The sequence below is a fragment of the Schistocerca cancellata genome, chromosome 8 (genome assembly GCF_023864275.1).
Source record: "Schistocerca cancellata isolate TAMUIC-IGC-003103 chromosome 8, iqSchCanc2.1, whole genome shotgun sequence".
NCBI lineage: Eukaryota > Metazoa > Arthropoda > Insecta > Orthoptera > Acrididae > Schistocerca > Schistocerca cancellata.
The window spans coordinates 363,997,000-364,021,487 of NC_064633.1; the positions used below are offsets into that span (position 1 = coordinate 363,997,000).

The 24,488-nt window shown below is 38.7% G+C and overlaps 1 protein-coding gene across 1 annotated transcript in view; it reads left to right on the forward strand.

The window, feature by feature from the left end:
* LOC126095271 (probable E3 ubiquitin-protein ligase HERC1) overlaps positions 1–24,488 on the forward strand; it is an 814,023-nt gene that overhangs the window by 443,500 nt on the left and 346,035 nt on the right. The window contains exons 40-43 of the mRNA XM_049910030.1: positions 232–377; positions 3,524–3,653; positions 6,093–6,217; positions 16,312–16,459. Coding sequence (XP_049765987.1) covers positions 232–377; positions 3,524–3,653; positions 6,093–6,217; positions 16,312–16,459 — 549 coding nt within the window. The remainder of the gene's footprint in view (positions 1–231; positions 378–3,523; positions 3,654–6,092; positions 6,218–16,311; positions 16,460–24,488) is intronic.

The window sequence follows — 24,488 nt, forward strand, 5'->3', positions numbered from 1 at the left end:
TATTACAGTCATGCTACTGTGACAAATATCACTGTAAAATAAGGTGCAGACATTGAAGTAGATCTTAGAAGCTTCGAACTTGTCGTATAATATTTTGTGATTTATGTAATAAATTAACTGACAATTAATTTGCCTTAGTTATGTAAGTATTTTATATAACCATATTTTTTTGTATCTGTTATTTTTATCACTAGAATAACAATCAGTGACAGACAACTATTTTTCAATTAGGAAGCAGTGGAGAAATGTCAGCACGTACAATTAATGAACTGGCTACGTGGATGATAGAGAACCCGTGCATTGATTCTGATCCAGGCGAAAATCGTTCGTCATTCAATATGAGTCCGAGTCCATATGATCTCTTACTTAGACTAGAGGTATGTATATACAAATATATTGGTCAGTCCTAAAGTGAAATGACAATTTGTGAAGAAGGCTAATTTCAAAGGGTAAAAATAGTATTTTATTGACATTTAAAATTAAAAATCAAGGTTTAATCAGTAGAGTGTTGGTGACTGACTTTTTCAAGATGTTTGTAGTGTTAATAAATGATACTGTGATAAACATGTTTATAATAGAGCAGTGAAATTCTTAGCCCAGAAACTCTCACCCAAGATTTAGTTATTGTCTTGGTGGCATGTGCATATCTGTATAGCACAGTATTTCTGTTGTTTATACTTCCCTCCCCCTTTTTATCCTCTTCCAATTTTTTGTTATGTAAAAATCTTCAAATCTGTTTCTAACAATGGAAAATCGAGGATGGATGTAACAACAGATTGAAAAGGGCAGGTCTTTTTCATTATATTATCAAATATATTTGTGATAGGAAATGCTATGAACTCTGTTCAAAGTAGAAGTGAGAAGTGATATGAACTTTTATTCTGTAGCCAAGCTGGCCGGAGTGGCCGAGCGGTTCTAGGCGCTACAGTCTGGAACCACGCGACCGCTACGGTTGCAGGTTCAAATCCTGCCTCGGGCATGGATGTGTGTGATGTCCTTAGGTTAGTTAGGTTTAAGTAGTTCTAAGTTCTACGGGACTGATGACCTTAGAAGTTAAGTCCCATAGTGCTCAGAGCCATTTGATCCATTTTTGTTGTCAGCACTAGATCTGGATTCACAGACTTTTTTATACCCTTTTGAGTCACCATCTCCTTGGTAAGATGTATACATCACACCATATTTCTCCACTGACGTGTGAAATATCTTCACAACACCTTCAGAGTCCATCCCTCCACTACAACTATTAAAATTAATCAAACATTTATGATTTTCAGTTCCACTACTACAGTCATGCCAGTGCTTGGTAACACTTTCCACATCAGTGACTTTACCATTGTTCAAGGAGGTAGCTGTCACCAGACCATTTAGTGAAATATAGCCTCTTTGTTGCCAGGATGCATCCACAGCTGCAGACGTACATGTATTGCTGTCATTCTTGTCTATATTTTCCTGAACAGCATTTTTCATATAATCATTTGCTACTACTTCTAAAGTCTTTAGAATAATGGTATTGTACCTGTCAACCCTTGTAGGTGGAGATAAGTCCATAAAAGCACAGAAAATTTGTGCACTTCTGTATGCTTTGCCTGTTCACCACATAGCATAAGCAAGTTTAATATTTGTGTTATACACTCTCTGTTTAGTTACACCGCAAGTATAACAACATTTGCTTAAATCACAAAAATTACGAACAATCCTTAATTTTGATGCACAACCTCTTCTAGCACACATCTCCTCAACCACCTTTACACCACTATTGCCACATTCCTTACACTGCAAAGCTTTATTTATTAGTTCAGATAGAGCAGGGAGTTCAACAGTAACACAACCTGAATAAATAGTTGCTGTCTCTATATTATCAGCATTAATACTGTCAAGCCCGTTGTCCAAATATTTCAGTTTTAGGTTCGAAGCATTTGAAATAGTTGAAGCTGATTCAAGTATTTTATCACTTGTATTTCAGTATTAGCAGAGTTAATCCTTTTCGTGAACTGATTTCCATAAAATTTACATTGTTTAACACTGAACTTCTCAATTCTTCCCATTGCTTTCAAGTAGAATAAGAAACTCACACACACACAATATAAGAAACTCGCGCACACATTTACTTTGCTGTAAACAAAAAATATTCTTGCCAAAGCAACAGCAAACAATGACTAAACTCTCTGTATAAACAAAAGATAAGCAACTGTAAAGCAGGTCAGTCAACCTAAGGGACTAAAAAGTCATAAAAATGAAACAAAGTGATCAAAACATTATTTTTAACAGAGCTAACTGTGTGGCATGGGGACATCGTGGTACATGCAGCCACTTTTAAATGGTTCAAATGGCTCTGAGCACTATGGGACTCAACATCTTAGGTCATCAGTCCCCTAGACTTAGAACTACTTAAACCTAAGGACATCACACACATCCATGCCCGAGGCAGGATTCGAACCTGCGACCGTAGCAGCAGCGCGGTTCTGGACTGCAGTGCCTAGAACCGCTTAGCCACCGCGGCCGGTGCAGCCACTTTTAAATTCCTCTAATTTTGGTACTTTCTGTGGTCCACTTTCCTGGAAATAAACTTTCTCCCATTCAGAAAACTGCAGACTACAAACATCTAAGGACAGTTACTTCTGCACGGTTAAATCACTTTTTGTAAGGTTGTCTTCTTACTTAGCATTGTCCCACAATTTAGTGAAGTCCACACTTTTGCATCTCTGTCTCTACTTTTATGCTGTTTTATGCTTGATCAGGGTAGAGGCCATTTTGTCATAAGGTAGCAAAGTACTAAACAAATTTATCGCAACATCAAAATTTATCTATTTCAAGAAAAAAATAAACCCCTATAACAACATAATAACAGATTTTTGAAACATAAAAGAAAATCATTGAGACATTTTCTCACAGGTAATAGTAAATAACATTTATTACAGTCTATATTCATATAAAAGAGGTCATTTTGAATATCACATGGCTCCTCACACTGCTGCAGTGCATGTGGGCACTGGACTTACTTTCTTTACTCACCACAACCCTTTCTGGCAATCAGCCAGCATATCTTTAAAATTTCTATGAATGTCTCTTGCAGTAAGAGAGAAAATGTTAAACACAGAAACATGCCTGAGATCATAAACCAATGTCACCAAGGTGAGAATAATCTACAGATATGTGTGTGTTCTTGCATGTGCATGTCACAGAATAATAAATGCAGTATTGTTGGAATATTAAAAATAATTCTCAACCCTTGCATTATTTTATTGAAGGTCTGTGACAATACTTCTAATCATAAATGGCAAATAAATGGTTTTTGCATTCTGTAATGTACATAATAATCAAAATATAGTATCATTCATTAAAAGATGCCACGTGTAAGTGTAATAATATTTCTTTACATGTGAACATTCATCTAGAATAATGATCTGTAATAACTGTAGAATCTTTTTGTTTAAGCTATATTGATGTTACCAACATTGTTCTCTTTTGAAGTAAGAATAAATGATCATTTTGGCAAAATACTTTTGTTTTCTCTGTTTTGCAGGGTGTTCCACAAGATCTAAATACACTCACACAAAATGCATCCAATGATATAGAACTGTTTTTAAGCAGGCATATGCCTTCATATAGGAAACGCACATCAGATATACGCAATTATCTGACTGAAAGAACAGGTAAGATTAATTTTCCCTGCTCTCCTGCCCCCCCCCCCCCTCTCTATTTTCCTTGGCAACCTCCCCCTCCCCTCCTGCCCCCTCTCTATTTTCCTTTGCCACCTCCCCCTGTCCTGCCTCTATCTCTCTTTTCCTTTGCCACCCCCCCTCCTGCCCCCCCTCTCCCCCCTTTTCCCTTCCCCTCCACCTCTCCCCCACCCCCTCCCTTCTCCCTCTCTCTCTCCCCCCCTCACTCCTCCCCACTCTCTCCCTCTCCCTCTCCCTTCTTCCCCCTGCCCCCCCCTCTCTCTCCCATCTCATTTCTCCCTATGGTAATAGGAGTTCATTGGTACTAATCCTTTTTAGTTCACCAAAGGATATTTTTCTAGCTGTCTTGGTCCTCTTTTGTATTTATTGATAAGTCATAGTCTGTATTATCTGGATCAGAATAACATTGTGGTTGACAGTTCATTTTGTTAATTTTGGTAATTGATAGTAACCACTATTTCATGTTACCCAAGCATGTAATTTGGCTGCAGCAGCAACAGGTGTCACAAATGAATATTCTCACATTTCCTGTTAATGTGCAGAGTGGATTGTAATATCCTTACCACTATTTTGTGCACTGTTGTTACTAAGCATTAGACATTCCTTTATGTAACATTAAAGATTAACACACAGGAAAAAAAAAATATGCAGCCACTAAGTTAGTGGCTTATGTAGCGACCACAATTTCTCTCTTTTTCCCTACTATGCCATGGTTTTTACAGAGCACTAGTGTCATGAACTACTATCACATGAGGTGATACAACAGAAATTAGCATACAAATTCACATTTACTTAGAATCCCAATTCAAGTGATTACATTTCTTGTAGTGATGACTATCACAGCCATGAATAGAATGAACATTACTTTATGACATCAATTTCAATGACTTTTAAAACTGAGATGTTGCATACTTGACTATAATGGCCAAAAATCCTGTTTATGAACCTGTCTAATAATATGAATTGGAGTAAGATTTCCTATTTTATGTTTACTCATTAGGTCAAGGTGTGGCTTGATTTGTTGATGACCAGGTGGGACTGGTTATTTGAGTTCATGTTTTTGTAATACACTATACTCACTATGAAAGTTAGAATGTCTAATTGTAAAATCATGAGAGAGAATGGCCAGTCAGTACATATGTTCAAGGGACTTGTTAGTACTGCCAGTAGACACACACACTCTCCTAACTTTCGGACTGACATTTTGTTATGTGAGGAGGAGAGGGGGGCAGATTAGGGAAGGTTGAAAAGGAGAAGCAGGTCTCTTGGAATCCAGGATGAGAGGAACCCACTTGTTGTGATCAGTATTGAATTATTACCATTTACAACAAGGTTATTACTACAATATGTTTTAATATTTAGATATTATTTAGTGTATCTCAGTTTTGGTTTTCTTATGGAACCATTGATGATTCAGACTTGTACTGGTGTAGCAATATTGTGAATAAACATTCGTTTTCTGCAGTTTCAGTTAATCTTGAATCAAAATGTCAGGGATATATGTATGTATTTGGTGAGAGCCAGTAATCAGTATGAAGACACAATGGGTATGATTTCCATACTTATAATGTGGTTCCATGTTTCACATGGAAAAGAAAGAATGGGATGGAAAACATATTAGTAGTACAAAAAAATCTTGAAACTTGTAGATCAGACAGATTAATGTGTGTTGAATATAATTGTCTTCAACACTGTCGGTCATGGATCTTGCTGTTTCCTCACTGGAAAATCAGAAAATATGTTTCTGATAGCGTGTTCATTTTCAGTTATCCGTGGCATTTCTAAACCATCCAGTTAAAGTGGTTAGTGTACAAATTACATTTTCCCCTAACAGCAGCCATGGAAGAACATTTGAGGAGCATTACTGAAACAAATAATATCTGCCATCTTTTGAATTTATAAAATTTAATTATTTGTTATTTAATTTATGTCACACTAACTATTAATTTTGTGAATATAATATAGGGAAACATTCCACATGGGAAAAATATATATAAAAACAAAGATGATGTCGCTTACCAAACGAAAGTGCGGGCAGGTCGATAGACACACAAAGAAACACAAACATACACACAAAATTCAAGCTTTCGCAACCAACCGTTGCTTCGTCAGGAAAGAGGGAAGGAGAGGGAAAGACGAAAGGATGTGGGTTTTAAGGGAGAGGGTAAGGAGTCATTCCAATCCCGGGAGCGGAAAGACTTACCTTAGGAGGAAAAAAGGACAGGTATACACTCGCACACACACACATATCCATCCGCACATATACAGACACAAGCAGACATTTGTAAAGGCCAACTATTAATTTTGTATGCTGCATTCTGTTTCCAGTTAGCAGCTGAAGCTTCATTTTTCTCCTGAGAGTATAAAGCATCTTTTGTCAATGATATTCAGAAAATTTTGTTTGAATTCTAGCCCAAGACAGAGAACGTCAACATGTCCGTGGTGAAGCTCAACCTTTATTTAGTGGCTCATCACAAGACACTGACAGCAGTGATGGGACACAGAATGCTGAAGGACACAGCGTCACAACTGGTGTGGTGAGTGTGTATCACTCTTTTGGATCATTTTCCAAAGCTTCATTACATTTACAGAATCCGTCTTGATGCTCAGTCTTTGTGGACTTTTTGTATTTATTTTGCTCTTAGCTTTCCTGCTGTTTAGCCCAAATCTCTGTGGTTATGTAAAGAAGTGCTTTGTGTAGGATAGGATTGACAAATCTATATGAAAAGGAATATTGTGCTTCTTTGATCTTAGTAGCATGAAACATAATGTGTGAGGTATGGATGTACTAGATTTCATATAACTGAATATTACAGTTCAAAATAGCAAAACAACATTTAATGATACCTAAAAATTCAGATCTTCTTTCAATTTACTGTATTATGTGAGTTTGCATTTTACTTATTTTTATTGCTAGTCACAGAGCCTATAGCATTAACTTTGTCAGAATAAGCTTTTATTTTTATTTTTCATTATTGCTTATAAATCTGCTAGCTAGAAAATTTAAAGCCGTTTGTAAATATCACATGATGGAAACAATAGTTACATAGTAGAGATTTTTGATTTATTATGACTATTTGTTAATTCTACTATCTGGGTCTACTTGGCCTCAGTAATTAGCCAGTTGTGTGTTACTATCAAGTTGCCTGTCCTTAGGGGCCTGGACCCAGACCAACTACTCCTAGTTCTCAACTACCAAACTTTCAATGTAAACTCTTTATATTATTAGAGGAGAATTTTTACTCAAAATGTACAAAAAAGAAAAGACAAGTAACATTCTAGAAACATTACTAACAAGAGGTGTAGCCAACAGCTAGTTTTGATCATAAGTTGAAAAGAATCACAATAATATAAACCTATGATAAGGCTAAGCTTTTAGTGAAATGTTAATAAGAACCAAGATGCATTGACGGAATAGATCCTTAAGGTGACATATCAGGTCCAATGTTGTTTCTTACATGTATTGATAACTTTCCCAATAGTGTTACATATGAAAGAAAAAATTCTCTTTGCTGATGACAGAAACATTATGCTCATGATAGGGGAAGAAAAATGAAAACAGAGAAAAAACTCCTTGCAGGTTAAGCAGCTAAACTCCTCAAGGAAGTTTGGAATTAGTCAGTGTGCAGTCAAGTTACATTGAACGTAAAGAAAACATATGCCATGAATTTCAGGTTGAAGAGAAAAAAATAACACCGTAAAACTACATGTGGATGGTACCTCTATAGATTGCTTAACAAACACAAAATGTCTAAGAATGAATATTGACTGCTGGTTGAAGTGTTGCGAACACGCCAACATGAGTACACCATGTGAGTGTATTTACTAGTCACCTGTGCACATAAAACACATATTAATTATTGCACAAACAGAACTAGCAGTGACCATGGAACAAAATCAAGACTGAGCTTATATGTACCAAGAAAGAATAAACAAAAACTCAAACAGAATTTCCTACTAGGGAATAAAATTGTACAATAAACTGGCTAACGAGATTAAAGAGATTACTTAAACTTATTTAAAAGGCAGTTAAGAAGTGTGTATTAGGCAATATGTTCTATGCAGTAAAGGATTGCTTATATAGCTCAGAGTAGGAGTTTGAAAAACAATATAACACAAGTACCTCAATGATAATAAAACACCTCTTGTCATTCCACAACTTTTCGGGATTGTAAAATCTTTTTTTCCCCTCAGTAACCTTACTCCAAACCTCTGCAGCAGGCAACACTAACATCTTTTCCCCTATCTGAGCTCAGTATCTCACTCACTCATTGTGGAGCAATGCTGACTTAGTTTTTTCAGTCAAACAAATGGAAAGCTGCAGGAGAGAGGGAGGAGGGGAGGATCAGGATGACAGGAGCTAAGCAGTAACTGAAATTGGGTGATTTGTGGTTAACAATAATTATGTGACTCCCAGCCTGTTACAAACCCATAGGTTGTCCGCCGCTCGTGGTCTCGCGGTAGCGTTCTCGCTTCCCGAGCACGGGGTCCCGGGTTCAATTCCCGGCGGGGTCAGGGATTTTCACCTGCCTCGAGATGACTGGGTGTTTGTGTTGTCCTCATCATTTCATCATCATCCAGGAAAGTGGCGAAATTGGACTGAGCAAAGATTGGGTAATTGTACGGGCGCTGATAACCACGCCGTTGAGCGCCCCACAAACCAAACATCATCATCATCAAACCCATAGGTTTGATATTGCTGCTTATTTTCTTAAAGCAGCTTCTTACTTGGCTTCAAGAGATTGAGAGGATCCCTGTCTAGATGTGTGTTATAAAGCACCAACACTTAGCACTAGACAACAGAGATTGTGACAGTGATTCAAAGATTAAATTGCTAGATAGAGAATACAATTAACCATTCGTGTGAACACCCTCTTACCTCGTGAATCACAGTAGAGCAGCGATTAGCAATCGAACAACACTTTATTACATAGTGACAGAACATACAATACAACATGTCAAAGATACACTGTCCTAAGAGTAAACAGTCTCTCACTTGCCTGAAGAACATCACTCTGTGACATCCTCCCCACCGTGGTCGACCTCCAAAGGCACGGCCAGCTGCACAGGATGACTGATGATGTGACCTTCTGGTGTCCGGAGTATTATCATCCTTACCCTGCCATCTCTTCCTGGTAGTACCTTTTCTATCCTGACCTTCTTCCACACATGTCGCGGACGAAGGTTCTCTTGGATCAGCACGATGTTGCCAGGGCGAAAGGGGATGAATCATCCCAACGGGTGTTTAACTTCATGGTAGTTCCGGAGCTCCAGTAAGTATTCTTTAATCCAACGGTTCCAGAAACTGTCACAGAGTTGCTGTCTCAGTCGGGATTCCTTTGTTAAATTCGTGTTCGCTGAAGTCTCTGGTCCCGTCGGAAGAGTCGTAAGTTTTTCTCCCGTCAAAAAATGGGAAGGTGTGAGTGCATCACAATCATCTCCTGGTGTGATGGGCTGGAGTTCACTGTGGCTTCAATAGTGATCAAGGTGGTGTTCAGTTGTTCCTCGGTGAGCTTTGCGAGTCCCAATACCTTCCGTAGGCAACGCTTTATAGTGCCCCCCATTCTTTCCCACCATCCTCCCCACCAAGCCGCTCGGGAGACAATGAATTTCCAAGTAATACCATGGTGGGTGAGGAACTGATAAGTTTTTGTGGTAGTTATAGCCTTCCAAAGTTGGGCTAGTTCCAAATTCGTGGCGTGGAATGTTTTCGCGTTATCTGTATATATCGTGTGGGGTAGTCCGTGTCTTCTGGCGAATCACTGAAGTGTCATGAGAAACTTGTCCATTGACAAGTCTGTACAGAGTTCGAGGTGTTCAGCTCATGTGGTAGCACATGTGAAAAGAGTGATATATTACTTGTGCGTTTCCTTCCCCACTTTGATGAATAGTGGGCCAGCAAAGTCTTTTCCGGTTACAGCAAATGGTTTGGCAGGCAAAACTCGTTCAGGTGTCATCAGTGCTTTGATCTGTTGCCCTCGTGGATTCTTCAACATCTTGCATGCGAGGCATGGGTGTAGGATTCTTTTGATGGCCTGGCGAGTTCTAAGGATCCAAAATTCAGTTCGCAGTTCGGATAGTACAGAACGAACACCAAAGTGACGGAGGCGGATGTGTGTCTCTCGAATAACCAACTGTGTGAAGTGGTGGGAACCGTCAAGGAGTACAGCATGTTTTTGTTCCCTATTTAGGCTAGTGCACTGCAGTCGACCTCCTAGACGTATCGGTCCATCTTCTAAGAAAGGATTGTATCGTGCGATTTTTGACTCTTTTGGCAGTGGTAAGTTATTCTGAAGTGCATGTAATTCACTGGGGAAGGAATCTCTCTGGCCCACTCAAATCCAATACATTTTGGCAGCTGATAATTCGGTGGCTGTAAGTTCTCCTGAAGATTTATTCTTCTGACGAATGTTGTGTAGGAAGCGGAGAGTCTATGCTGTGATACGAATGATCTTCCAGTGTGAGCTGAATTTAAATAAGTCCAGAAGGCTGGTTGGCGTAGATATCGACAACACTTGGCTCTGGGTTTTCTTCCTCTTTTCTTTGGGAGGAAGTCGTACCATCGTTGGAGTATCGTTTGGCCAGCATTCAGGAGGGCGTCCAAGCCAAGGCGGCCCATGCCACCAAATATTTGGTAGCCAAGGAGTCCACGTGAGAGGTTGTCAGCAGGATTGTCTGATCCTGAGCAGTGTTTCCATTGCTTGGGAGTCGTGTGTTTGTATCTCAGTTAGACGATTACAAATGAAGGTCTTCCATCTGTTAGGATCACAGCGAATCCAACTTATTGTTACTGTATAATCTGTCCACAATATCGCATGGGCAATTTTAAAGTCTGTTGCACAGCAAAAGTAACACAATAGTCTAGTCCCAACTACTGCCGCTAAAAGTTCGAGTCGAGGCAATGTCACCTTCTTAATAGGAGCAAGTCTGTTCTTGCTACAGACTAAATGGGTTACGACGTCATCATCTAAGACAGTATGAATGTACAAAGCTGCTCCATATGCCTTTTCCGAGGCGTCACAGAATACGTGTAGCTGAGAGTCTCTTCCATGAGCTGTAGCTATCCATCTAGGGACACGTATATGTGACAATGAAGGTAAGCTAAATATTCAAGTGCGCCGTCGTGCCCCTAAGTCCCAGGGCGTAAGTTCATCCCAGCCAATTCCTCGGCATCATGTGTCCTGGAATAGCAATTTCCCAACAAGAGAAACAGAGGAAAACAGTCCAAGTGGGTCATAGAATTTAGCCGTACATTGTAAAAGGAGTCGTTTGGTAGCTGGCTCTTCTGACGACCTTCTGATGATTTCGCTAGGATCGATACAGAAGTAGTCACCTGCGGTGTTCCAGTCTACACCTAAAACTTGAGTCTGGGTGTGGAGTTCTCGCCCTTCTGCCCTCCAGATAGTTTTGAGTTGTTCACAGTTGGTAGCCCATTTTGATAAGGGGAGACTGATCAATTTCATTAGGGTTACAAGTTCATAGTATATAGTTATAGCCAAATTATCATCTTCTACTGAGATCACAAAGTCGTCCAAGTATGCAGTCTTGTTTATAAGTGGTGCTACGGTGGGAAATGCTGTCATACACTTCTCGGCAAGTTCTCTTAGTGTTGCAGAAAGTAAAAATGGGCTGCAGGTCAGGCCGAATGGGAGTCTGTTAAAACAGTATTCTCTTAGTTTGTCTGTTGTTTGAAGATTTCCTGTTTGATCCTGGCTAATTTTGAACCAGAAGAATCTGGTCAATTATTGGTTCTTTTCATTCAAGATTAAATGAAGGAAAGCTTGTGTGTTGTCCGCGATGATAGCCGTAGAATATAGTCTGAAACCCAGTAAAATTTCCAGAATCTCTGGTAATAGGTTCGGTCCTACTTCTAATACCTCATTCAGGGAAGGAGCATTGTTTTCGTGAGATGAAGCGTCAAAGACTATTCTCCACTTAGTGGTTCCATATTTCTCCTTCCTCACTGCATGATGAGGGAGATAAAATAGCTCCTTTCCTGAGAGTGGGGTGGGAGCGACCTCTACTTGCTCCTTCGTAATGTAGTCTAGCATAAGATCGAAATACATTTTCTTAAAGGTCTCTTGACATTGAAATCTTTCCCTAAGGTGCTTGAATCGTTTTTCCACGATCGGTCTGTTACTCGAAAGCACTGTATGTTGCCTTTTGGGAAGTGTAACCACTGCTCAATGATCTTTTATAGAGAAAGATGCTCTAAACTCTTCAAGAAGTCTCGTATCCTTGTTGTTCACAGGTAGATCCTGATCGGCAGTAATCCCTATAGTTTCCAAGTCCCAAAAGCGTCTGAAATCATTGTCCGAGTGCAGAGGAGATCTGTCAGTCTGAGTAAAATTTACCACGGTTGCATGCACACAGGCTTGTGACTTGTTACCACTAAGTATTTAGCCAAACAGAGAAGGAACTAATACTAAGGTTTCAGAGATGCGTATGGGCGAATTGTGCTTCACTATCTTCCAATAAATATCGCCTCCTACAAGTATCTCCACGGGAAGATCTTCTGTTGAATCGTTTTTCGGATCTGCTAGCGTAATCTTACGGGCATCTGGTAAAATCATTATATGTTGTGTAACCGAAGGCTGGTGAGAAATAACGTGAGTACTTTTGAAGGCAGTAAGTGGCAATCTAGAATTCTGCCAAAGCCCCTTCATATTAAACTGAACAAGCCTGCGTGGACGTGTAGGGTTTGATTCAAAGGAACAAACGGTTAGTTCTTGTCATTCTACCGTTTGCAGTTTCAGATCATCAATCAGCGATTTTGCTATGAAGCTGGACTGACTACTTGCGTCCAGTAGACATCGCATTGTCCTGCTCAATCCTGTAGGTCCTGAGACGCATACTTGAGCTGTCTCAAGGTACGTGTATCCATGATACCTTTCCCACAGAAGTAACGTATGTCTGACCCGCAGGATCCTAATATCCTTTCGTTCCTCACAAATGGACTTATGATGCAGTCTTTTACAGTTAAAACACCGAGCCTTTTCTTTCTTTTTGCAATTTGAGATTTTGTGCCCACGTTGAAGACAAAGAAAGCATCTGTTTGCTAGTTTCAATTTATCTATTTGATCATTAACGCGTACGATCATCTTACAGTCTTGCGCCCAATGACCGCAAGATTCGCAAAAGACGCAGAATGGTTCCTTTACGCTGGTATCCTTCGGAGTCGATCTTTTAGATTTCGTGTGTACGTGAAGTGTGGACGCTGTGGGAAGGTTACTAGAAGTGCTGGAAAATTCACCACGTATCTTCTGCATGGTAAGCGCCCCATCGACTTCCTCTTTCAGAAACTCCATCAGTTGCAAAATGTCCGTTTCAGATATTCCTGTACACTTGGCGTGAATTATCCATCTAAAGGTCCCTGGTTCGATGCCGGGTTTTGGCACCAAATTCTTACGTCGTGAATCACAGTAGAGTAGCGATTAGCAGTCTAACAACACTTCACTTTATTACATAGTCACAGAACATACAATACAACATGTCAAAGATACACTGTCCTAAGAGTAAACAGTCTCTCACTTGCCCGAAGAACATCACTCTGTGACACACCCTATTGACAAAAATTAGTTAAGTTATCCATTCTGCTGCCATCAGTAACTGTCGACACATAAACAACTGTCTGCATTTTCAAACAATGGAAACTCTGCAGTTTCCATTGTTTGAAAATGCAGGACCTCTCTCACACACACACACACACACACACACACACACACACACACACGACCGCCAACTTCCATAATCTTGCGCTGGCATTGGTGTAAGTACATCTCTCTCTCTCTCTCTCTCTCTCTCTCTCTCTCTCTCTCTCACACACACACACACACACACACACACACACACACACAAACAAAGGCATTCCAGCCCAAGATGCTGGAGTTGGTGGTTTGTGTGTGTGTGTGTGTGTGTGTGTGTGTGTGGAGAGAGACTGTGTTGTGTAAATTGGTGACACATAAATGACAAGTGTGTGTGTGTGTGTGTGTGTGTGTGTGTGTGTGTGAGAGAGAGAGAGAGAGAGAGAGAGAGAGAGAGAGAGAGAGAGAGAACTTACATTAAATAAAGGATGACTGTGTTAGAGATTGTTTGATTTTCTGAACTTTCGTGTTTGTCATGTGCCCCACATCTTCATCTGGTGATTGGTGATCTTTCATGATTTTTATCAGATTTTCCAGAGCTGGAATTTTCATTTATTTTGGGTAATTGATATGTTGTCATACCCCCATAAAATGCTACACAAGAGTTGTGGTTTGCTGTTCTTAAATAGCATCTTATTTTGGCATGGCAATAGTCCTACTCCATTTGGATGAAACACGTTTCTTAAAATATTGATACAGGAGTTGGTAATTTGGTACATATAAATGTTTTTGCACTGGGTGATTTACAAGGGTGTGACCTAGTAGCTATAGAGCAGGGAAATTACATTAGGGGTTCCACAGGGTTCAATCATGGTTCCCCTTCTATTCTTGATATATGTGAATGCCCTCCCTTATTTTCTGAAGCAAGAAGCTAAACTGACACTGTTTGCTGATGATACAAGCCTCATTATTAAACCAGTAAAAGATCTCCAATAGAAAATTATACAAATAATGTCTTGGAAGAGTTATTGAGTGGTTTTCTGAGAATGGGCGTGCTCTGAACTTTGAAAAAATGCAGTACATCCAATTTCCTACTACAAGGAGTACAGTTTGTTCAACAAGTACAACACATCAACAGATGTCAGTAACCGGGGCAGAGCATACTAAAGTTTTGGGTGTACATATAGATGAGAATCTTACTTGGAAAATTCATTTTTTGTATCTCCTAAAGCAAATAGGTTCAGCAATTTGTGCAATCAGAATAATTGCCAATTTTGAGGATATAGAAATTAGCAGTCTAACATACTTTCACTCTCTGATATAATATGGAATAATATTTTAGGGTAAGTCAACACTTAGGCAAAAAGTATTCACTGTTCAAAAGAAAGTAGTTAGAATACAGGTAATGTGTGGGGCTCATAGTCACACACCTTGTAGGCATATCTTTAAAAGGTCAGGAATTCTTACAACAGCCTCACAGTACATTAACTCAGTAATGAAATTTGTTGTCAACAACATGGACCAGTTTAAAAGCAAAAGTTACATTCATGATTATAATACCAGAAGGAAAAAAGACTTAGACCAGCCTCTACTTAATCTATCTTTGGCACAAAAAGGGGTAAAACGTTCCAATAAATTTCCAGATGAAATAAAATGTCTGACAGATGGCAGTAACAGTTTTAAAAATAAACTGAAATCATATCTCCTTGACAACTCCTGTACCAAATATGAATTCTTGAATAGGAAGAAATAAATCTGTAGGTGTAATATATGTATTTTGTGCCATTTAAGGGAATGTGGTAGGTAATAAAAAATATTCATGTGTGCATATCTTATGCACTTGACACTTTCCACATCATAATGGTTACTGTGAAATTGATCGGTGAAACACATGACTAACTAATTAACTAACACAAGGATGAAATAAGAGTGTCAGTGGAAAAGAGTCATATAGCATTGGTGTGTGTGTGTGTGGGGGGGGGGGGGGGGGGAAGGATAATCATGTCAGCAAAGGCTGTGACACTACCTTCAATGTACTTAGAAAGTGTCTGCTTCTCACAATGTAGCATTGCATTTTTCTTCAGAATCAGGCTTCTCTGCAGATCAGAATTTTTATAACAACCTTTTAAGTACATAGGGAGAATAGGTAATTCGTTCTGTCAGTAATGTGAGCAGACTGTCAATAATACTAAACTACTACACTGTACTATTGCACTTAATAAAGCATTTCATATCAATGAAGTTCTACGTTATTATGACATCTATAGAACACAATGGGTCAGTGGGCAAACTTATGTAAGATAAGATGCAGTATGGCATTGTATACCTCATCATTGTCATGTATGTTACGTCATAACAGTCATCTGCAATATGACTATAAAATGTCTTAACGGACACTGTTAAAGTTGGTCAAAGTGCCAGTGGTTTATTTGTATTTTCATCTCTTTACATCACCTTCCCTTTTCAAAAGGTACTACAAATAATCTTGGTCTGCAAGACATTATTCTCTTTGAGACCTATGGCTAATGTATAACTTCACATTACTGTACTACTAGGCAAATATTATAACCCATTGTTAAATCTATAAGTGAATCATTCATAACCTAATCTCCATAGCTTACGTTGCACTGTCACTTCATATAATAGGTCTTCATCGTGACAGTCAGTAAAATGGGAGACCCTGGGTAAAAGTAAATCATCTAGAAAGTGCAGATTACCTTTTACCTTCTATGTGAGATGGAAATAAAACAGATTGTGTCTTTCCCTTATTTGCAAGACTTTTGTGGTCTACTTTCCCTTTCTTCCCCCCTCTCTCCCTTCCTTCCTCAATCCCTCCCTCCCCTTCTCTCTCTCTCTCTCTCCCTCTCTCCTCTCTCTCTCTCTCTCTCTCATTTTATGAAGAATCTTATTTATGAAAGAGATTATGCAACTTCGACTTTTGTTAGTATATGCTATTCATTTCCAGCTATCATTAACGAGGTCTGTAGGAATCCATATGTTCATTGTTAACATCATGTTATTCATTGAGGTTTGTTCTTTTTTTCCAGTTTCCTGTTACCTCAGGTACATCAGGATCTTTCTATTCAACCTGCAGTATTTGCCATTCAACACCACCTCATCTTGCAGGACATATGTTATCAGCACATCCAGGCTGTGGCTTCCTATGGGGTGCTGGATATTGTGGCAACATTGTAGGTGTGTATATTTATGCAATAGTCTCACAAACTCATTTATGTTCTATAGGACCATGAAATAATTTTTGTTTGGCACTTAAGCTCTTTAAACAATTCATAACAAACAGCTAGTTTTGATCATAAGTTGAAAAGAATCAAAGTAATATAAACCTATGATAAGGCTAAGCTTTTAGTGAAATGTTAATAAGAACCAAGATGCATTGATGGAATAGATCCTTAAGGTGACATATTAGGTCCAATGTTGTTTCTTATCTGTATTGATAACTTTCCTAATAGTGTTACATATGAAAGAAAAAATTTTCTTTACTGATGACAGAAACATTATGCTCATGATAGGGGAAGAAAAATGAAAACAGAGAAAAAACTCCTTGTATTGAATTCATAACTGAAAAAATTTATAATTTGATTCTTCAGGTACATAATTGGTAGGTCCAATGGTGTTAAAGAGTAATTAGTCACTGACTGTTCTCTCTCATAGCTAGGGTTCTCATTGACACAGTGGAGGTGTGCAGATTGGTACAACTGAGCAAGCTGCTGCATTAGCTGAGGTGCAGGACTCGCATTTGGGAGAAGGGGGGCTCAAATTCCGCCTAACCAGTCAATTTGTAGGCAGTCAACACCACCATCTCCATCAACTGCCTCAGGAACTAGCCAAGAAAACTTACTTCATTAAGCATTTAAATGCCCCATAAGGGACCTTCTTAGCCACTGCTCAGTGGTAATGAACCTGCTGGTCAATCACTACAAGGAACTATAAGCAGTGACATTGCCAAAGCATCCATACACTGAGCATGGGCCATGGGGTGCTGTTGATGAAATATCTCACTCTGTGTTTGATGAGTTACCACTGAGGGTGCCTGCACATAGCTTTTAACACACGCTTCTACTGTCATCTAGTATCCACAGATACAAAACTAGGTACAGTAGAATCTTGTTAGCCCATTTTTGAAAGGACTAAGAATTTTGAACATCATAAGCGGGAAAACTTACTACTGAAAAATATCTAATTTGCTATTGTCATGATTTTTTTCATCAATGAAAATGCAGAATTAAGGGTACCATAATTGGGGTAACATGTGAGTTTCCCGACATGATATTTCTATAAATTGTAATTCATAATGCGCCTTTTCGAGAATGTGTTCGGAATATCACATCCAGGAACTCTCAACATTACATGTTAGTGTACAAGAAGCAAAAATGTGTTAAATACAGTTTCACTGGGTAAATCCTTTATATTGAATATGTAAACTACTACTATCTGCCAATTGGGATGCAGGAATGTCATGTGACGTGAGAGCATAATCTCTAGCATCCAAAATATGTACCTTGCAATGATGTAGAAGAAATAAAAGACACAAAAATTGTGATTTAACTACCCTTCTAAAAACAAAAGAATGTTGGGTATAAAATGTGTCTCCATTATTGAATCACCACTGGTAATTGAATAAGGGTTACCCCTTTTACAAGCTATCAGTATATCATACATCTTGTTAGAGTAACTACGCTATCACATAGTAGGCTATAATGTGCTGTCCCGTCTTCACAAAGGTTTGAAAAATGTACCAGTAGTTGACTGTTTCTTTTGTCCTGATTTTAATAATGTGTTGTCTATCTTAGTTAACTCTCCTTGCCAAGATTTTTGACAGCTCGATTTTACAAAGCAAGGTATTTTGATTAGCCCAGTACATTTTTGTGATTTAGTTGAGATAATTGAGAGAGTTGAAAGCAAATAAGTCAGCAGGTCATGATGGAATCCCAACCAGTTTTTCAATGAGTACTATACAGCACCGACCCCTTTCTTAGCTTGCATTTATTGTGAATCTCTCACCCAGCTCAAACTCCCAAGTGACTGGAAAAAGCACAAGTGACTCCTGTATCTATGAAAGGTAACAGAATAGGCCCACAAAACTATGGACCAATATCTTTAACATTGGTTTGCTGCAGAATCCGTGAACATATTATCAGTTTGAATATGATAAATTTCCATGACAGAAAAGTTTCTGTCCATGAACCACAACAGTTTTCAGAAGCATCACTCACGCAAAACTTGCGTGCCCTTTCCTCACATGAGATCCTGCGAACCACGGATGAAGGCAACAGGTGGATTCCATACTCCTAGATTTCTGTAAAGCACATACTGCCAACTGTTAAACAAGGTACAAGCATTTGGAATAGGTTCCCAGGTATGTGAGCACCTCGAAGACTTCTTAAATAACAGAACCCAGTGTGTTGTCCTCGACAGCGGGTGTTCGTCAGAGACGAGGGTATCATCAGGGGTGCCGCAGGGAGGTGCAAAAGCAACTCTGTTATTTCAGTCTCCAGCTGTTTTCTGATGATGCTGTGGTGTATTGGGAAGGTGTAATTGTTGGGTAACTTAGGAGGATACATGATGACTTAGACAAAATGTCTAATTGATGTGATGAATGGCAGTAGCTCTAAATGTAAAAAAAAAGTAAGTTAATGCAGATGAGTAGGAAAAACAAACCAAAATGTTCACGTACAACATTAAAGCTCGTGTCATATAAGACAGCGCTTCAGTGCCTAGAGACGAAGCATTGGAGGGATGAGAACTGCGTGTGCATGGCAGCAGAGAGTGGGCAAACAAAGTCCACGTTGCCAAACTGTGTTGCTGCGGACAACAGTCGGTCTCATTTGCTTTTGTTACATCATATTATAATTCAAATCTATGAGAGAAATTCAGGAGATATTAATTCATGTCCTGATGACATTGTGTCCACTGCTCCACAGATTGGCTCTGCATGATGTCAGGAGGCGAGAACAACTGACACAGCACTGTGAAGATGTGAAGTACAATTTTCCTCAAAATGACAATTGTCTAATGACAGTATCATTGAAACTGCTTGCAATAATCATCATTTATTGCGATCTGTATTATAAGTAAAAATTTAATACACAATAAAATTAACTTCGAGCACAAACCAAAATCATTACATTTGCTTGACAACTGCTTCTGCTCAATAGAATTTTTAAAAATGTGTTCAAGGTGTGTGTGTTGATGTGTTTGACTGTAGTTAACTGCAATTTCTGTGCATTAAAAATAATTAGTGGTAGAAAAGACTAATGAAAAGACTACCATAAAAATGGTCAGTAAGTTGTCACATTTTTCGCTGTTAATGGGCATTGTGAGTGTAAACTAACTTGTTTGACATTACAGTGAGAGACAGCATTTATAGTCTATTGAACAAGCAGACAATTAACCATCATCTCTGAATAACTCCAGGGAATGATAACCGATAACATTGAAAACCACCGATATCTCGACCAGTAACAGTTACTGTTATTTTAGAGCCTTATTTAGTTCGTGTCTTGAAAATGACAGGGGTCTACATGTGGAAATATTGGACTTTCGATGACTTTATCCAACTGCATTCTCACTTGTTATTAGAGATTACAACGTGGTGGAGGAAGCTTAACTTCTCCTTGGGCAATATGTTGAACATTATACTCTGCATAATTCAAAGGATACGAAGTCCTAATCAAAAAGGCTAGGAAGTTCTCAGTATGATGTATGTAACTGTTATGTTGACAACACCACGAGTCTTTAAAACTAAGACATATTATTACTTTGTTTCAAAGTCTGTATCATAATACCACCATCACTTCTATTTGAGTCTGTTTCTGAACAATCTGATTGTGAATTTAAGATGACAGGTTCAAGGCTTATATCCATCATCACTTCCCTGTCAAACTTGTCAGCATGCCACACAGACTGTGCACATGCTACAGGTGGCATGTTGTCTATTGCCTCATGCACAAGCGATGCACTGAATCTTATCTTGAATGGTTTTTTTTTCCCCTCCAATACAGCCGTATCCTTTCTCCAAATTAATTCCATAGGGCTACACTGACAGTGACACATGGGTAAACAGAAAACTGTGTGGCCCCATTCATGTGCAAGGAAGTCAAGTTTGCATGTTTTGTCACATACTTGTATAAATTAACAAGCTGCAGGAGGTCGGCACAAGTCTAGTTTATACTATACTTAAAATTTTTATTTTTTAATCCAGGGAAAAAGTATCCACTTTCCTTGTGTTTATACTTGGTTTTTTCTCTGTAACAGTTGAATTGTAACTGGCAATGACCGACTTCGAAGCAAGGTATGACAAGAATTGTGAATCACGTCACAAAATTGACAGAGATCATTTCCGAATGGTAGTCACTGCTGTTTTTCTTATACATAAATACAAGTCTACTCTCAGAAACAAAACCAGAGGAAGAGTCAGCATGCAGAATAATCATCTGAGAACCTACTTCTATGAAAACTAAAAACCGCCAGTACCATCACTCATTTTCCAGCAGATCCTTCTGGAATGATTCTAATTGGCCTGTGTGTCATCAAGCTAATACAATGTTGCACTACCTCATCATCTTGTATCATGAATCTTTATATGGGATGCAGTTCGTGCTGCACCTAAGTCACTTCTTTGAACTAAAAACTCTCTTCTTAACATATCAGGAACCAATGACCTTCAAAATTACTTACATTGACAAAGTGCTTACCATTGAAGTAATTTTCTCCTACATAACTGTAACACATTTTTGTGATGCCGGGCATTCATCATTCACATGGAGCACTGTAAAACATCATTGTTAACACCATCCATTTACATTACAGGTTCATTGCGATTTCGATGCTTTCCAGACAACATGAATCCAACCTTTTCTATGGTTCTTACAGCTCTGACACTTTCGTTTACAATTCTCTTGCTACCATCACATGGTTCTGGAGTCCGTTCTTGTGTTTTCAAATGCCAGCAGTAGGATTGCTTTCAAATCCATGTTTGAGAAAGTTATAAATTTGGTAAAAAGCTCCCTCACATGATTGTAAAACACTTCACATTTATTGCCATCACTCCCCCTGCCCCCTTTTTTAATCACACGTAAACATTTACACATAAAAATTCACACCTATACTGCTACAAGAAAAAGAAAAAAAGAAAACAGGAAAAAGAACAGACAGTTGAATGAATAATTCAGTTGTCTGTCGCTAAGTACAGCAATAGTGCAGCATGTAGGAACCAGATTCTCACTGTCTAGAAAATGTAGACTGGCAATGGCAAGGAAAGTATTTCTGAAGAAGAGAAATTTGTTAACATTGAGTATAGATTTAAGTGTCAGGAAGTCGTTTCTGAAAGTGTTTTTATGGAGCGTAGCTATGTATGGAAGTGAAACATGGACGATAACTAGTTTGGACAAGAAGAGAATAGAAGCTTTTGAAATGTGGTGCTACAGAAGAATGCTGAAGATTAGATGGGTGGATCACATAACTAATGAGGAAGCATTGAATAGGATTGGGGAGAAGAGAAGTTTGTGGCACAACTTGGCTCGAAGAAGGGATCGGTGGGTAGGACATGTTCTGAGGCATCAAGGGATCATCAGTTTAGTATTGGAGGGCAGCGTGGAGGGTAAAAATCGTAGAGGGAGACCAAGAGATGAATACACCCCAAGCAGATTCAGAAGGATGTAGGTTGCAGTAGGTACTGGGAGATGATGAAGCTTGCACAGGATAGAGTAGCTTGGAGAGCTGCATCAAACCAGTCTCTGGAGTGAAGACCACAACAATAACAACTGTAACTCGCTGCTAGCCACTCGGAAAGAGAATGAATATTATTGGCTGCCAGAGGCTAGGAAAGGGGTATGCGCAGAACGACTGAAAATTGGGCCGCCTTCCAACACGAAGCAGACTTTAGTAGTGTGCTGCTTGATGCAATTACATTGATTAAATATCTAGACGTAACATTGCAAAGCGATATGAAATGCAGTGAGCATGCAAGGATTGTAGTAAGGAAAGCAAATTGTCGACTTAAGTTTATTGGGAGAATTTTATGGAAGTGTGTGGCTCATCTGTAAAGGAGACCACACATAGGATTCTAGTGTGACTCATTGTTGAATATTGTTAGAGCGTTTGGGATCCACACCTGAGCAGATTAAAGGAAGACATTGAAGCTGTCCAGAAAAGATATTTGTTTTTAGATTCTGTTATTTTGAATGAATAGCTTTATTTTTTATTTAAATACAGTTTTTCAAATTATTATTAGTCTTTAAACTGAGCAGAGATGCAAAGTACAATAAATTTAGCATCATTCAATATTGGACCCCTGTAAAATTAAAAATGAACATGCTTTCACTGCCAGTGTAGTAAACTAGTACATGACCTCAGAATAACAAATGGCATTTTTGAACTGTCCATTCAAGTACATTTTTGCACAATGTGCACTTCACAGTTACAGTTCCTGTTCTGTGGATATTACAAAGAGATTTCTTGTGCATTCCACAACAGAATCTTGTTTTCCAATCTTCGTTCCTCTTGCTGTCTTGACATCGCCATGGTGCTGGTAACTTGGAACACTGGTGTTGGATTGTGAACCACTGCTGTCAGAATTTCGAAACCAAATGCTTTCAGTGTATCTTATACATCCTTATGGAGAGTGTTGATATTTCTAGCTCGTTCCTCCAAGTTACCTTTTCAAAATGCCAGCACAAACATGAAGAGTTTTTGTCTGTTCCGATTACTGTCTTGTCACTCAGAAAATCTATGTGTGTATGGAATATATGCATTTAGTGTTGCAGTTTCTACTGTCTCCATGAAAATTCTTAGCAGGCACTGCCATGTTCCTTTATCACATCTGTCCTCTCTTGTCATTTTTTTCTCCATTGTCTATGACTCGTCAAGTTTCATTGTAATGAAGTGTATCTGGTTTGTATTCACTTACTTCAACAATCACTTGCCTCTAATGATGTTGTATAGAGAGTAAGATTACCGAATTGCCCATTTTTGAAACACAGGAAACTGCAGTAAAGTGATTCGTGATGTTAAAAATTAAAGAACGAACTTTTTTGTTCCTGTTGGGCAAAACTTCATTCAGAATTTATTTCTTATTGGAACTCTACAATGGAAAAATTAAATAACAAAGAGAATGAGAGAAATATTTCCTAAAACCTTCATTTATAACAAATAAGAAACCATAACTATAAAAAAAATGGATCAGTCAAGAGTGTGAATACACTTTCAATCATTTTAAGACAAAGACTTGACACGGCAAGTATGTAGCTCTTGCGATAAAATTATAATAGCGTAAAATTCAACATGGGGTAGTTAGAATACCATGCTTGCTAATGCGAAGGTTAATGTGTTCACTACCTCTTCATTGACTTCAGAACTCAAAACATAACAGTTAACTGTGTCCATTGCTTCACTAGCTTTTGATGTTGTAGGAACTGGCAAAGTTTCTGGTTCATCCTTGTCTACAATTTTGTCTTGTTTTTCTGTTGTCTGATCTTGCAAGGCTTCATTAGTTGTCATAGCCTGACAGACGGCAACACCTTCATTACATTCTCACATTCAACATTTTCATTGAAGCTAAGGTAGTCAGTGTTTTCTTTTTGCTCCATTGCTCAGCTGCAATCCCTTTATTCTCTGGTGTATCTTCTGTAAGTATCCAATGAAAGCCAGCTTTCTTGAAACAGACTGAGACTGTGTTTTTGTGCACAGATTGCAGGCACTTCTTATGAAATGCGTAGCAACTAAGATGGATCATTTTGGATTACAGTATCAAGACAGACCAGTCTCTTCTGTACAATAATCTTCCTGTTTTTCTGTTTCAGGCCTTGTATAATGCCTTGGTCAAGTGGCTGAAGTTGGATTGTATAACTGGGAGGAATAAAACACCACATTTACATAATGTACATATAACATATCTTGAGAGTGTGGTGCATACATGTCAGTAAACAGGAGGACTTTCCTATTACTAACACCCATCCTTGCATCCCAGGCATGCAAGAATTTTTCAGATGTGATAGTTGTTACCCATACATTTGCATTAGATGTATATTTTCATAGTAATGCCCACACATTTTTAAAGCATTGTGGACTCTTCGCCTTTCTACTTAATAGTGCCATAAACGTTTCTGTTTTGCTTTTATTGCAACATAATAAAACAGTTAGCCTCTCTTTACTAGTTTTTCTGCCATGGCATTTTTATCCTCTGAACTCGAGAGTTTTGTCAGGC